This window comes from Physeter macrocephalus, chromosome 12 (assembly GCF_002837175.3).
Source record: "Physeter macrocephalus isolate SW-GA chromosome 12, ASM283717v5, whole genome shotgun sequence".
In the NCBI taxonomy this organism is placed as follows: domain Eukaryota; kingdom Metazoa; phylum Chordata; class Mammalia; order Artiodactyla; family Physeteridae; genus Physeter; species Physeter macrocephalus.
In genome coordinates, this window is record NC_041225.1 from 69,463,432 (window position 1) to 69,478,167 (window position 14,736).

The 14,736-nt window shown below is 37.3% G+C and overlaps 1 protein-coding gene across 3 annotated transcripts in view; it reads right to left on the bottom strand.

The window, feature by feature from the left end:
- ASB3 (ankyrin repeat and SOCS box containing 3) overlaps positions 1 to 14,736 on the bottom strand; it is a 90,884-nt gene that overhangs the window by 29,738 nt on the left and 46,410 nt on the right. For all 3 annotated transcript variants that reach the window (XM_024118572.3, XM_024118570.2, XM_055089175.1), the window contains 4 exons: positions 7,418 to 7,530; positions 6,695 to 6,830; positions 3,802 to 3,979; positions 1,768 to 1,965 (listed from right to left, as the gene is read on the bottom strand). In XM_024118572.3, the coding sequence (XP_023974340.1) occupies positions 1,768 to 1,965; positions 3,802 to 3,979; positions 6,695 to 6,830; positions 7,418 to 7,530 (625 nt within the window). The remainder of the gene's footprint in view (positions 1 to 1,767; positions 1,966 to 3,801; positions 3,980 to 6,694; positions 6,831 to 7,417; positions 7,531 to 14,736) is intronic.

A 14,736-nucleotide genomic window follows, 5' to 3' on the forward strand; every position in this document is an offset into this window, starting at 1 on the left:
AATAATTAGGGCTCCTCTGTTTATAAAGACAAAACCTAAGGAGGTATACCATGAAATCATGAAAGTTATGCATAGAGTGGACCCCAGACACTCAGATTAACCAAAACCCCAAATACTCAGAGTACAGTGTATATGTAGAAGCTTAAATTCAGAACAAATGAAATGAACTACTATTTTGCATAGCAAATGTTACAAGATGGTAGAGACTGAAAAGCTTAGCAAATAAGTTGTTGGTTTTTTTTTTTGTGGTACGCGGGCCTCTCACTGTTGTGGCCTCTCCCATTGCGGAGTGCAGGCTCCGGACGCACAGGCTCAGTGGCCATGGCTCACGGGCCCAGCCGCTACGCAGCATGTGGGATCTTCCTGGACCAGAGCACGAACCCGTATCCCCTGCATCAGCAGGCGGATTCTCAACCACTGCGCCACCAAGGAAGCCCGCAAATAAGTTTTTGATAAATGTTTAAATTAAGTCATAGCTAGCAATCCATAATGGTGAATTCAGGAAAGCCAATGAAATTTGAGGTAAGCCTGCAACCTCTTTTGCGTCATTAAAAACAGCAACTACCTGCACAACTTATTCCATTATTGCATGGACCATGGGTTTTACTCAATATGGCTTTTCTGGGCTTCCCTGGTGGCGCAGTGGTTGTGCGTCCGCCTGCCGATGCAGGGGAGCCAGGTTCGCGCCCCGGTCTGGGAGGATCCCACGTGCCGCGGAGCGGCTGGGCCCGTGAGCCATGGCCGCTGGGCCTGCGCGTCCGGAGCCTGTGCTCCGCGGCGGGAGAGGCCGCAGCAGGGGGAGGCCCACATACCACAAAAAAAAAAAAAAAAAAAAAAAAAATGGCTTTTCTTACACATAGCCTTATTCTTACCGTCTATTTTAAAACCATAGGAGTCTTATAGACAAGTCTTGGCCAGAATCTAATCAATAATCTATCAGTAATTCTTCATTTATTCTACTCAGAGCATCACAGATCAGCAAAAGAAATATTTAAAAAAAATTTTAAACTTAGTGTGACCTAAAGAAATAAACGCTACATACCAAATACATTAAAAATGCAAGAACATCTAGAAAACTAAAGTTTTGTTTTAGGTTCATAACAAGTCTTGTAAATATAAATTTCAAATGATAAATAGCCTGACACACGGTCAATATCATACTTGATAAAGATATTTTTAACTCTTTTTTATCTTTTTGCCCCCCAGCTTTACTGAGGTACAATGGACAAATAACATTGTAAGATAAAGTATATAATGTGGTGATTTGACATACATATACATTGTGAAAACATTCATCAACTCAAATATTTACCTCTTTTTTTTAAGAGCATTTAAGTTGTACTCTTAGCAAATTTCAATTATATAATAGTGTTATCAACTACAGTCACCACATTATACATTAAATCTTCAGCCCTTATTCATTGTGTAACTTAAAGTTTGTTTTAATTCTTAAATTGTTTTGAAGACCAAAGATATCAGAGAATTCCTGCATTTACCTTAATATATTTAAAGTATGCTCTAAAATTGCTACACCAAAAATATAATCCAGAGCCAAAGAGAGAAGGAAAAAAATCTGACATTATCACCTCACTTTTATTATAGTTTGACTGAACAAGGCGCATCACAGAAGGCTTTTGTTTTTGTCTGTTTTTTGTTTTTAAGTTACCAATTTAGCTCTAAGACATATTGCTTCACAAAAGAAAGTCATTTGGAAATACATCTCCATATAATAGCAAAACAGAATAAAAATACAGCAAATATACATACTCCTTTTGGAAAGCCATACACATGGGAGAACTGAATCCGAAGACGAGGCACATCTGGGCGTCTGGGCGGTAGCCAGACTGGAGCAACATTTCTAGGCACTCTTCATGCCCTCCAAACACTGCTGAGTACACAGGACTCACTTTGTTTGGCCCAGTGTCACAGACCCGGTTAGTAAGTGGTATTAACAAGTCCAAGATTCTGCAAATACACAAATTCAGGGGTATATAATGCTTTTATATGTACATAAGTGCAGACATTTCTACAGCACATATTTTGAGTCACCCACTGATTGATTTTAAAAAGTCTTTCTGTCTTCAGTTGTATTTTCTATCCACAGTAAATTATTATAAGCTACATACTCCGAAATGTTACACTCATTATTGTTGCTTAATAGAAAGATCCTTAAACATATCTGAAGCAGAGCTAAATAACGTTCCCATAAAAGTAAACAGATAACACACAGTCCTTTATTTTTCACGAATTATTTACCTTCCCACCAACAACCACCTTCCTCCCCAAAATTCAAATTTTATATTAGATATTTTAGGATCTAATAAATTTTTAAAAACTTCATTATACTAAATATAAACTTGTTATCAAGAAAACAAGTTATTTTCCTTCATAAAGTAGCAACCAAAGTTTTATTTTTCTAATCAGTAAGAATTTTTTAAGATGGTGAGTGACATGAAATGAATAGTATTTTCATCACGAATAAGTCAGAAATTCTGCTAAAATATTGTATTCTTAGAAAAGAAGATGAGCTCTTTAAATATTAAGGGAGATTTATTTTAAAATTAAGAATAAATTAAGAATTTATAACATTCTTTCTCTTTGCTACTTTTCCTTAGGTAAGGTAGGACTAAGATAATATTTAAGGAGAACTTTTATTTCACCATGAAGGAAATCATCAGTGACAAACAGAATTCTCAAAACTGAGAACAAATGAGGACAAATTCTCAAGAGGATTTTGGTATCAATTTAAAGCTCAGAGTATAATTATACCTAAGATTTATGATTAAATAAACAATCAACAGTTAAGAAAAACATCAAAATTTTTAAACCTAAGTACTTTGTTAAAATAAAGAATCTGTTTAGTGTCTCTTATATGTAATAAATGTACTAAATTTTTTTTTAATGAGTTGGAAAAATTACACTCTTCAACACGGCACAAACATGATTACAAATATCTTTAAGGAAATAGTAAAATACCATGCCACCTAGTGGCATAATAACCCAATTACAGCATCTCTTCTACTATGTATACATACATACTAAAGACAAGAACATTTCACTATTACTTTTTAAATTAAATAATACTAACAAGAGCTATAAAAATTATTATTGTAGTCGTATGACTCTAAAAACTTTAAATATATATTTTAAAAAACTGGTACCAATCTATGTTAAGATGGGCTGCCATATTCTCACAGGTTTAATAATTTCTGAGATTCCTGGAACCCCCAATTTCAGGGAGTTCCAACTTTTAAGTCTCTCTCTCTTCAGACAATACCAAAAATTTCACTGGAATTTCTGGCTAAGGAAGAAGAGTAATAGAAGCAGGGGAAAGTACCAAGTTGAATTTGAAATAAGACAAAGAGAAGTCCAGTCAAAGGGTTCAAGATGTGGAGGACTACCCAGTCCACACAAAAGAGATCACAAACTCAAAACCTTCCTGGGGTCAAGGAGGTAACAAAAATAAGTTGAATAAAGCCATCAGATCAATACCTAAAGATGCCTGGGACAAAACTGGAAAGGAGTGGGAGAGTACAGCCACAGCTTAAGAAGTCAGGGAGAAGACTTAACACCCTGAGAAAGCCCCTGGGGCCACTCTGCCTCACACTAGGAAAGGGCAAGACTACGAGTTGCTGGGAGTGCAAGGGGGACAAATGTGGGGGTGGATCTAGTCACCCAGCAGATCAGTAGAGAAGGGAATACCAAGGGTTATGCCTGGAGGTAAAGGCTCTGGCCCAGAAGATCTATTTCTATTACCTTTGAATTATGAGACCATTTTTATTTTCCATTTTTAACACTTACTTTGTATGGCCCATTTGTGCAGCTGCATGAATAGGTAACTGCCAATTGTCCTCATTACAGTAAAGATCAGGATCTGCCCCACTGGAAAGCAAAAGCTCCACACATTCTGTGTGGCCCTCTTGAGCAGCAATGAACAATGGAGTAGCTTTGTCCAAGGCCTGACAATTGACATTTGCACCTAAAATAAACAGTTAACATATAACCCTCCTTAATGCAAAAAATAATAATAATAATTAACAAAAATTTCAAAGCAGCTGCCTTAAAAGGGTTTCACAGTACAATAGCTTTTCTTCCTTAATGGATACTGTTGTTAAAACATATTAATTTTCATAACTTATTGGTAATCATTTACATTGTTTTTACTTTTATGTCAGCAAGAAAACAAGTGATTAATATTTTAGAATTCATTTTTAAGTTAAAATAAGAATCTTATTCAAGGAAGAATTCATTTCATTCCAACAAGCACTCTGAGGGTCCAGTAAGCAATCATTTAAAAAAGGAAAAATGCAAACCATCAAATATGGATAACATTTCTGATCATTACTGAAAGGAAAAGAAAAAAATCTAAATTATGAGACTTTACAGATGCCACTAATTGATTCAGGCTAAGATTTGTGAAAAAAAAATTCCAGTAGATATGATATACATGGGGGCTATGCCTTTAAACTAATGTTGACTATACTCTTCATTATATCACTTTTCTCCATGACCAGTGCATGATAAACAGTGCCCACATTAAAAGGAAAAAGGTCTATTTAAATGGGTTTCTAAGCTGATCTTTTTAAGCATAAATCTAATCAATTATTTAGACACAAATGTATAAAGATGTGAAAAAGTTTAGCGACCTCAATTTTTGTGAAGGTTTCAAAAATAGCAGACTTCCTCAAACTTTTCTCATTGACAAATAATGTGTTAAGTATGCTAAGTGTGGTGTTAATACATGACCATGAGAATTTTTAAATTTCTGGAATACAGCTCAGTGAAAAATCATCATCATCAAGGGGGGAAAGACTACTTTTTTATTTAAAAGGATGTTCCATAAATATACCTTGAATAAACCAAAGCCCTGAAATGGGTAAAAACAATGCAAAACACAAATGGTAACTTAGAGTTTATGGAACTGTCAGAAATTCCAACTGGATATTCAACATGTCTAGATACACAGAATATTCTTGACTTGTACAAGGTGGCTTCACCTACCGTCAGCCTCAGAAAGAAATGAACACTATAACTGAGAAAAGACTAAGTCAAAAAAGAAACCTACCTAACTTTCTCTTTTAAGCAATGCTTTGTTTTGATTGACAATTTCAATGTATAAGAAAGAATAAGGAACTAGATCCTGTAAGATTACAGGTAGAAAAGTTAGGAAAATGAGAGATAATTCACTGAAAGAAAAGTCATTTTAAAGAGTCAGAAACATGTATAGTTACATTATAAACATACCTACATACCTTTTCAACTTGCTATTCATAACGATTCAGAGAGGAGAAGAAAAAAAGAACAAAGGAAAACAAAACAGATGCTTAGTGTTCCAGGAGACAGGCTCAGCATGAGGAGTCATTAAGCTGCAGTTTAACCTATTTCATTCTAAATATTAGCTACACACTAATAACTGCAACTTACGGACTGGAAGTCGCAAAATACATCACGACAGTCCTTGGGAAGGTACAACATAGAAGAAGGAAGATGAGAAATCACAAGTCCTGGATCCAAGTCCTGATTCTGCCAGGGAATACTTTCTAGAGCTTTGGCAAGACACTTAAATGCTCAGAGCCTGGGATTCTTTTTTTAAAAAATTAATTAATTTATTTATTTATTTGGCTGTGTCAGGTCTTAGTTGAGGCATGCAGCTTCTTCTCTAGTTGTGGCATGTGGGCTCCAAAGCACACAGGCTCAGTAGTTGCAGCATGCAGCCTCTCTAGTTGTGGTGCACAGGCTCTAGAGTGCATGGGCTCAGCAGTTGTGGCACACGGGCCCAGATGCCCCATGGCATGTGGGATCCTAGCTCCTCGACCAGGGATAGAATCCACGTCCCCTGCATTAGAAGGTGTATTCCTAACCACTGGACCACCAGGGGAGTCCCCAAGCCTGGGATTCTTAATACAAAAAAAAAAGCTTGAACAAATGATTTGGGGGATTCTCTCAACTTCTTCTCTGTAGAGATATGTGAAAAGTCTAAGTATTAAAAGAAATTGCGTGGTGGCAAATCTGGTGTATTTCCCATCTGCTCTTGACTATCCATGCTTCGTCAGGTTAGCAGTGTGAGTGCACACGCAGTGTCTGGAAGAACTGAACTGAAAAGCTCTTACATAACAAAAGTTTCTGGTCACAGAAATGTCACACAGAGTAAGAATGCCACCTCAACACCATCCTCTCCAACAATGCTGAATGTGTAATGGTTGTCACTGAGAAACCTTTAACAGGCTTCTGTTGCTATTTATTAACATAATAAAGTATAAACATGCTTTGAAATAAACCCATTTAAATATCACACAATTGATCAAAACATACAACTCAAAGGGTTAATATACAAAATAACTATCTAAAAAGTTAATTAAGCCTATACTAGTCTTGTACCCTAGCAAGTTGGAATTGCTCAGGTCCCTATAATAAAGGACAGCACCATCATTCAACTTGCCAATAAACCTGCTTTAATGATAGATCATTATGGTCCTACTCAGATAAATTAATAGTTGCGCAATATATTATGTTAGTAATAGAGACTTAGTAACCAGACTTACAAATGAACTTGTATGTACTCTTATTTACCACTAACATAAGACCATAAATTCCAGAACCTGATTTATATCTGGTCAAAAATTACTCTTCCTAAGAAGATACAAAGTTAAAACTCATGATCTTAACAGTGTAAAGGCTAATGGATTAGTCTTACCCGATGATATAAGTATGCTCAAGCTTTCTAGCTTGCCATATTGAGCAGCCACAAATAAAGGTGTGATTCCAAAGTCATCCTGGCATTCCTTGTTTGCTCCTTTTTTAAGAAGCAATTTTATGATCTCAGCATTTTCCTAAGGCACAGATTCATATTTTAAATAAGAGAAAACAAAGAAAATAGAAGATATCTTTTTTATTGTTGTGTGTGTGTGTGTTTTTTATCCTCACTAAAGGAAAAAAGTGTATTGGTGGATGGGAAGAAAGTGTTAAACAATCAGATTATTCTGTACCTTTAGCTAGAACATTAAACATAAACAAATAAAACACTGGGAATCTCTAGGAATTATAATCCTTATAAAATCCTGCAAAATTAGTTTGCAAGTACAAGCACTAAGATGTCATTACAGTTTCTAAACACAGTGCTATAAATAAAATAAGCCATTGCTCACTATCAATTTATATCCAAAATATTCTGATGGTCTCTTAACTATGCTATCAACATTTGAAAAACTGAGATAATCCCTGCAGCCCAAAGCTACTAGAACTACTGGAGCAGTTGGCTTATTCAGAATGACCGTTAGCATTTAGACTGCCTTTTCTGTACTGCACTAACCATCATAAATCACAGGCAAGTAGGAAGCAAAAACTATATAGAACTGTCATTTTAAAAGGGTAAAAGACACAATTTACATGGAAATGAAATAATAAATTCAGAGTTTACCTGAAAAGTAGCCTGGTGCAAGGTGTTCCATCCACACATAGAATGGGATCCATTAACATTTGCTCCATATCGAAGTAGCAGCCGTAACACATCTATCTGTCCATTTTCAACAGCTGCAATACAACAGTCAAAAAAATTGTTGTCAGTAAAAAGCCATGTTTGTAGGACTGGGCACTTCGGTGATGTTCCCATCACTTATTCAGCTTCGAACTCACAATACTGTAATCATTCCTATCAACAAATCAAAACATATATGTACTCCTTATGCAATTCCAAAACATTTATCACAATTGTCTTAGCCCAAACCCATTAATATATACATCCTTTTAGTACACATATAAAATTATTTTCAATTGTATCTTAAAAGATACAGAGGAAATGGAAGCAGGGGGCAAACATATTCTCTTTGACAATGGAGATAATATGTGTTTCTATTTTGTTAAAAATGCAATTGGGAGGGGGATGGGATGAACAGGTCAGAAGAAACAGCAGCAGTCTGGAGAAACAGTCTCAAAAGAATTGAAAGGTTGGCTATCACCATCTGATCACAAATGACAACAGTAAATGACAAGCAAACTAAAAGCACAATACTGCAAGTCTGCATCTTAGATATTTTTACCATAATAAACAACAATCATTGTTAAAATGATGTTCTTATATCAACCAATGAAAATTTAGTAGAATCTGTTTCACATCCAATTCATACATCATTATCAGTGACTGCTGGCAAAAATCACTCCATAGGCAAAAATCACTCCATAGCCAAAAGCCTGAGTTGAAGATTATCAGGTTGTCAGTGGTGATATATGAAACAGAGTGTAGATAAGTTTGTTTCCATGAATTAGGGAGACCTTCTAAAAATGAAAGTCGAAAAAATTTGTTATGATTATTAAATACGCTACAGAAGTCAGAGAGAAAACTTTTAATATCATAAATACATTAAGATATCTGATGTCTGCATCTCTAGTGAAAAAAATTTCTCAATGGCAAAATGGCATTTTTATAGCTCTTGCTAATTATTTCAAAATAAGGCAAATGGTTAAGTAATGGTTAATTGTTAAGAAGTAGTGGTTTAGGGACTTCCCTGGTGGCGCAGTAGTTAAGAATCCACCTGCAAATGCAGGGGACACGGGTCCAAGCCCTGGTCCGGAAAGATCCCACATGCTGCGGAGCAACTAAGCCCATGTGCCACAACTACTGAGCCTGCGCTCTAGAGCCACGAGCCACAACTACTGAGCCCGTGTGCCACAACTACTGAAGCCCGCGCACCTAGAGCCCGTGCTCTGCAATAAGAGAAGCCACTGCAATGAGAAGCCTGCACACGCAACAAGAGAAGCCACTGCAATGAGAAGCCTGCACACCACAACAAAGAGTAGCCCCCGCTCACCACAACTAGAGAAAGCCCACACACAGCAACAAAGACCCAACACAGCCAAAAATAAAATATTAAATAAATAAACCTTTAAAAAAAAAACAGAAATAGTGGTTTAGAAAAGTGTTATTTACAGCTTACATCCTACTACCAAAGCCTCTCCTTTGGAAGAGTTGGGTTAACTTCTTTGTCCTTACATAATAAGTTACCAAATTGGAGAGGGAGTGGGAACCATACTGTGACTAAGTATATTATACTTCAGTGAAAGTTATTTAAAAAAAAAAAAACAAAAAAACCCAGACTTGAACTTACTATTTGTTTGCCTCCTTATCATTAGTAAAGTATGCTTGAGGAGAGAAACTGTGCTCCGTTCCCCTTACGTGCCCAGTGCCAATCGCAAACAGAAGACAGGCAATAAATAAGCATTGACTCAGTGAATGAAAAATAAATGTCTAAAATAAAACTCATTCCTCTCCAAACAGAAGAGCCTTCATAACTATACTTCTGGATATGACAAAATAACTGGTACTAAACTAGCCATCATAAGAGTGGGAAATATACATAAAGCAACTTTTTCTAGCATTAAACCATGGGCAAAAGACTGATTCCTAAGGAAAGGGAAACACATGAGGTGAGCCCCATGATCACCCCAGCTTTCTGCCTGGGGACATTTCTGGATTATGGTGCAATGAGCTGAAGTCCAAGCACAGTAAAGGTAAGGTTGAAGAAAGAATACTCCAAGCAGAGGAAATGGTCCAAGCACAGTGAAGCAGTCTGCTGAGCTAAGGAGGAAAATATCAGAGTTTAAGCAGTTGAAATCGGTGGGGCAAACCCCAAGAGAAAAGAGGACTGTGCGGAGGGGAAGCCCCACTGTGGAAGTTCTCCAAGAATCCTTGCCTGAGGTTTAGGCTACACATGTACAAGGCAAGATGAAGCTTACCAGAGAACTGCTGAAGGGTTAAGAATGGAACAGAGATAAGTAAAAGACAGTGCTGAGGGGCAATGGAACTCCTAGGAGTTCTGGCCCAGTCAGAGAGGTGAAACCACACTGACACTTCGATAGCTTGTTAACACTCTGGGCATCCAGCTGAGACACCCAAAAGGCAGAGCCTTAGGAATAAAGACCACATCTGAGACTAAGGCCTACTCTAGACATGCTCTAAGGAAGCCTAAAATAAGCCCTGATCAAGAAGGAGGCAGAGGCTGGGAACTGAATCCTCCTGGGAGTTAGATCTGGGAAATACCTTATGCTCTCAACAAAGCATAAAACCAAACCTAAACAAGTTCAAGGTCATAAGACAGTAAATAATCTACCTATTATTTTTAAAAAAAGAAAAAAACTCACTATTCTCAGAGGATAAGAGAATTCAAGTCTGTGACATACTATTCACAATGCCCAGTATACAAGTCAGAAAGTAGTGAGCAGAAACTGATCCCAAGATGGCCCAGACATTGGATTTAACAGATTAACTAATGCAGCTACTATAAATATGCTTTAAAACTTTAAGGAAAATATGTTCAAAGATTTTACTTTTAATATCCATGGTATACACACAGCATAGACAGAGAATCTGAGTAATGAAACTGCTTAAAAAAAAAAAAAAAAAAGAACCAACTGGAAATTCCAGAACTGAAAAAAGAAATGGATGGGCTTAAAAGAAGATCAGAGATGGGAGAAGAGTGGATGAACTTGAAGACATCAATATAAATCAACCAGGGACTTCCCTGGTGGTCCATTGGTTAAGACTCCACGCTACCACTCCAGGGGGCATGGGTTCGGTCCCTGGTTGGGGAACTAAGATCCTGCATGCCACACAGCATGGCCAAAAAAAGAAAGAAGGAAAAAAAACAAAAACAAAAACATATATATATATATATATATATATGTATGTATATCATCCTATCTGAAGAACTGAGAGAGGGAAAAAAAAAGACTACAGGAAAACCAACTGTATACATCAAACAGTCCAGCATACATTAATTGGAGTCCCAGAAGGAGAAGAGAGTAAAAACTGGGCAGCAAAAAATACATTTGAAGAGAAAAAAATGCCTGAAATTTTCCAAAATTTGATTTAAAAAACAAAAACAAAAGCCACATTGACTTACAAATCCCAGAAAATCAGCAAACCACAGTGCTTTGGAAGAAGTCACTATACTTATGACTTCACATTCTATGTAAATTAAGGATGATTATATAAACATACCTGACAGCTCTGTGGAAGAATTTAAATGATTATAAAAGCAGCTGCAAACAACAAGCCATTGAAATCAACTTAGCTATAATAATAGTTTAAATTTTTTTCCAGGGCTCTTATTTGCATTTGAAATAAAATCTACCATTTTACCATGTCCTTTAAGACTCTGCAATAGTTAAATAATTAATCCAATCATTCAACAGTGCCAGGGACTGTACTAAGCACAAGGGGCATAGCAAGCAACCAGACCTACAAAGTAGTTGCCTTCGTGGAACTTCCATTCTAGTGGGAGAGACAGATAATAAACAAGCACATGGATAAAGGAAATATGTTCTGATAAAAGAAACTGTGAAATTACTTTCTGTGGGAAAAAAGTGAAAGAAATTAACAAGGTAAAGTAAAGAGCAGTGATTGAGTATGAGTGCTATGTTAGAAAAGAGGATAGAGGTCATCTCTTTGAAACAGAGACCTCTGAACAGAGAAATGAGAGATAAGCAGTAAGCCATGCAAAGAGGTGGAAGAAGAGTACTCCAAACAGGAAATAAGAAGTGTAAAGGCAGTGAGGTACAGAAGAGCGAGTATGTTTGGAATAGCCAAGATGGCCAGTGTGACTGAAGTGAAGTCAAGGAAAGGAAATAAAGCAAGAGAGGTAGAAAGAAGCCAAATTTTGTAAGCCTTGGCAAAAAGTTAGCTTTTTTTTTTTTTTTAAGGAAAAAATGAATTTGTAGCTGGAGCTACTCGTAGGAGCACAGCTCATCACCTGCTTGTTCAGGACATAAATCCTGAGGAGTTGAGTGATCTGCCCAAAGTCACAGAGCTGAAGCCCAGGCTTCCTAGTTAGTCAGGACTCCCTCAACTACACCTGGTAATATTAACAAGAATAGAAGTCAGCAAACTGTTTCTGTAAAGGGCCAGAAAATACAGACAGTCCCCAACTTAAGATGGTTTGACAACAATTTTTCAACTTTACAGTGGTGCAAAAGGGATACACATTCCGCAGAAACTGTACTTCAAATTTTGATATTTTCCTGGGCAACAATATGTGGTATGATCATCTCTCACAATGCTGGGCAGTGGCAGCAAGCTGCAGCTCCCAGTCAGTCACAAAATCACAAGGATAAACAGCTGATATACTCACAACCATTCTATACCCATACAACCATTCTGTTTTTCACTTTCAATATAGTTTCAATAAATTACATGAGATATTCAACACTTTATTATAAAATAAGCTTTGTGTTAGATGACTGTGCCTAATGTAAGGCACAATGTAGGCTAATGTAAGTGTTCTGAGCACATATAAGGTAGGCTAGACTAAACGATGATGTTCGGTAGGCTAGGTGTATTAAGTGCATTTTTGACTTACAACATTTTCAGCTTACAATGGGCTTATTGGGATGTAACCCCATCCTAAGTTGAGGAAAACCTGTACTCTATTACATCTAGTTTCTCTGGTTCAACATTATGCTTGTAAAATTTATCAATATTGTTGCCTCTAGCTGCAGATCATTCCTCTTCATTGCTGTATAGTAATCCATTGTGTAAATAGAACACAATTTATTTACCCGTTCTACTGTTGGCAGATGCTCTTTGGATAGCTTCCTGTTTGGGGCTGTTATAGAGTGCTACAACGAGACTATTCTAGTATGTCTTTTACTGAACACTGATACACATTACTGTTGAATATATGCGTAGGAATGGAATTGCTGGGACAGAGAGTATGTATATACTCAGCTTTAGTAAGTTCTTCCAAACAGTTTTTCAAAGTGGCTATACCAAATTCACACTCCCATCAGCAATCTATCTTCTGGTTGCTTCACATCCTCATAAACACTTGGCACTTTCAATCATTTTCTTTTTAGCCGTTCTGGTAGGTGTGTAGTGTTTACTCTTACCTTAATCATCAGTCACTTCAAATTCTCTTTGGAAGTAGTTGAGATATGAACAAATAAAATATAACATTGTTTTTATCCTGAGTTCCTTTGGGACTCACTAGCCTGGGCGTACAAGTGAAGTTATGTTAAACTGTAAACTAAAATTTCAAATCCTGACATTGGGGTTACAGAAGAAACAAGCTGATAACAGCTATAGCTGGCTGACGGTACAAAGGAGTTCACTATATTATGTTCTCTACTTTCGTATATATTTTAAATGTTTCACAATAAAAGTTTTTAGTATTTTTCACCAGTTCATGGCCCCACTTGCATAATATGGAAGCTATATCTCCTGACAAATTCTACCCCACTAAGGACTTCTGATCTCCTAAATAATCCTGTCATCTTCTTCTCTGAGACACCTTCTTGATGTCCACAGTTGTAAAGGCCACTTGAAGGTTATTAACTGGCACAGTGCCAATGAGAATGATGCCACCCAGGCCATAGGTGCCATTTATTTCCCAATTCTGAATATGCAAGATGCCAAAGTGATGCTGGTTTCCCTGCAGTGCCCACTGCATAGGCAACATGCTACATCTGAGCAGCAGTGGAGAAGATGCCCTGTTCCCAACCTAACCCACAACATGCTCTGTCACTGAGCTTCCTGCAGAGCAGGGCTGCTCATATCCCTGCGCCTCTCAGAGCTGCTCATGGAAACAGATCCCTCACCTTCCGCCTTCAGCTCCTCTAATTACAGGGCTCAAATATGAATCCCTGAAGCTAGAAAACCAGGCTGTTCTTCCACCCTTGTCTCCCAGAAGCCCCTCTACCACCCAGTTACTCAAATAAAAATCTCTACCTGAAAACCATTCATTCTGCTCCTGAATTTGCCACCTACTTATTCATGACACAAGTGCTCAGGCATCTCAGACATACCTGAATTATAATTTAGGATCAAGATGATGCCCTAACTCTAGTGGAAAGAACACAGATAGTGTAGTCAGGCATTCTGTCCAGCTGTGAGCAAGTTAGTCTCTCAATCTCATTACACATATAAAATAAGGATAATCTACTTACCTATGGGCTTTTATGTTGACTGAATAATTAATATAAGTAAATACAGTAGGTGCTCAATAAATGTTCCTTCTTTCTCTCCCTCAGTCTCCCTTACCCCTTTCCTGATATATAAATGGTCAACTTCTTTTCCTAATAAACTCCACAAATAGGATACTCAGAAGGTTAGCTTTTCAATCATGAGGAGTTAGGCCATAATTACAGTTCCCTCAATACTAATACAGCTCTCTGACTAAACTCATATTGGTCACCTTCACTCCATGCACCCTAAGGACAGCCTCTTCCCTTTGCAGGATCAATCCTTTTGTCCAACAACCCGATTAACTGCAACCGTCATCCAGCACTACAAGAAGTGCATATCCAGGTCCCCTCCTAAGTGAGAGTGCAGACCTTCAGATTTCCCCAATTTATTGTCCAATTTACTTCCTCCATGATAATTACCCACAAACCAGTTTTATTAGTTTAAATAAATGTTTATGCTTATCTTTCCTCCTCCACAGCCATACTGATCTTGTCTTACAAACATATACACTATTTCCCATCCTCAAAAAAGGAATCCAAAGCCCATAATCCTCTATCTTTCCATGGCCACCACCTGTATTCACTTGCCATATTTTTCTCTCTTCCAAAAAACAGAAAATTGATTTTTGGAAGAGAGAAAAACAGCTCTATAGGCAGATGCTGTTTATACAGAACTTTTATGCTCTTTCTTTTCCTTCCACTTCCTGTCCAAGTTTGCAGAGACCTAAAGACATTTCCTTAGACTGGAGGGTGAGTCTGATAATCACCTAATCAACTGAGGAT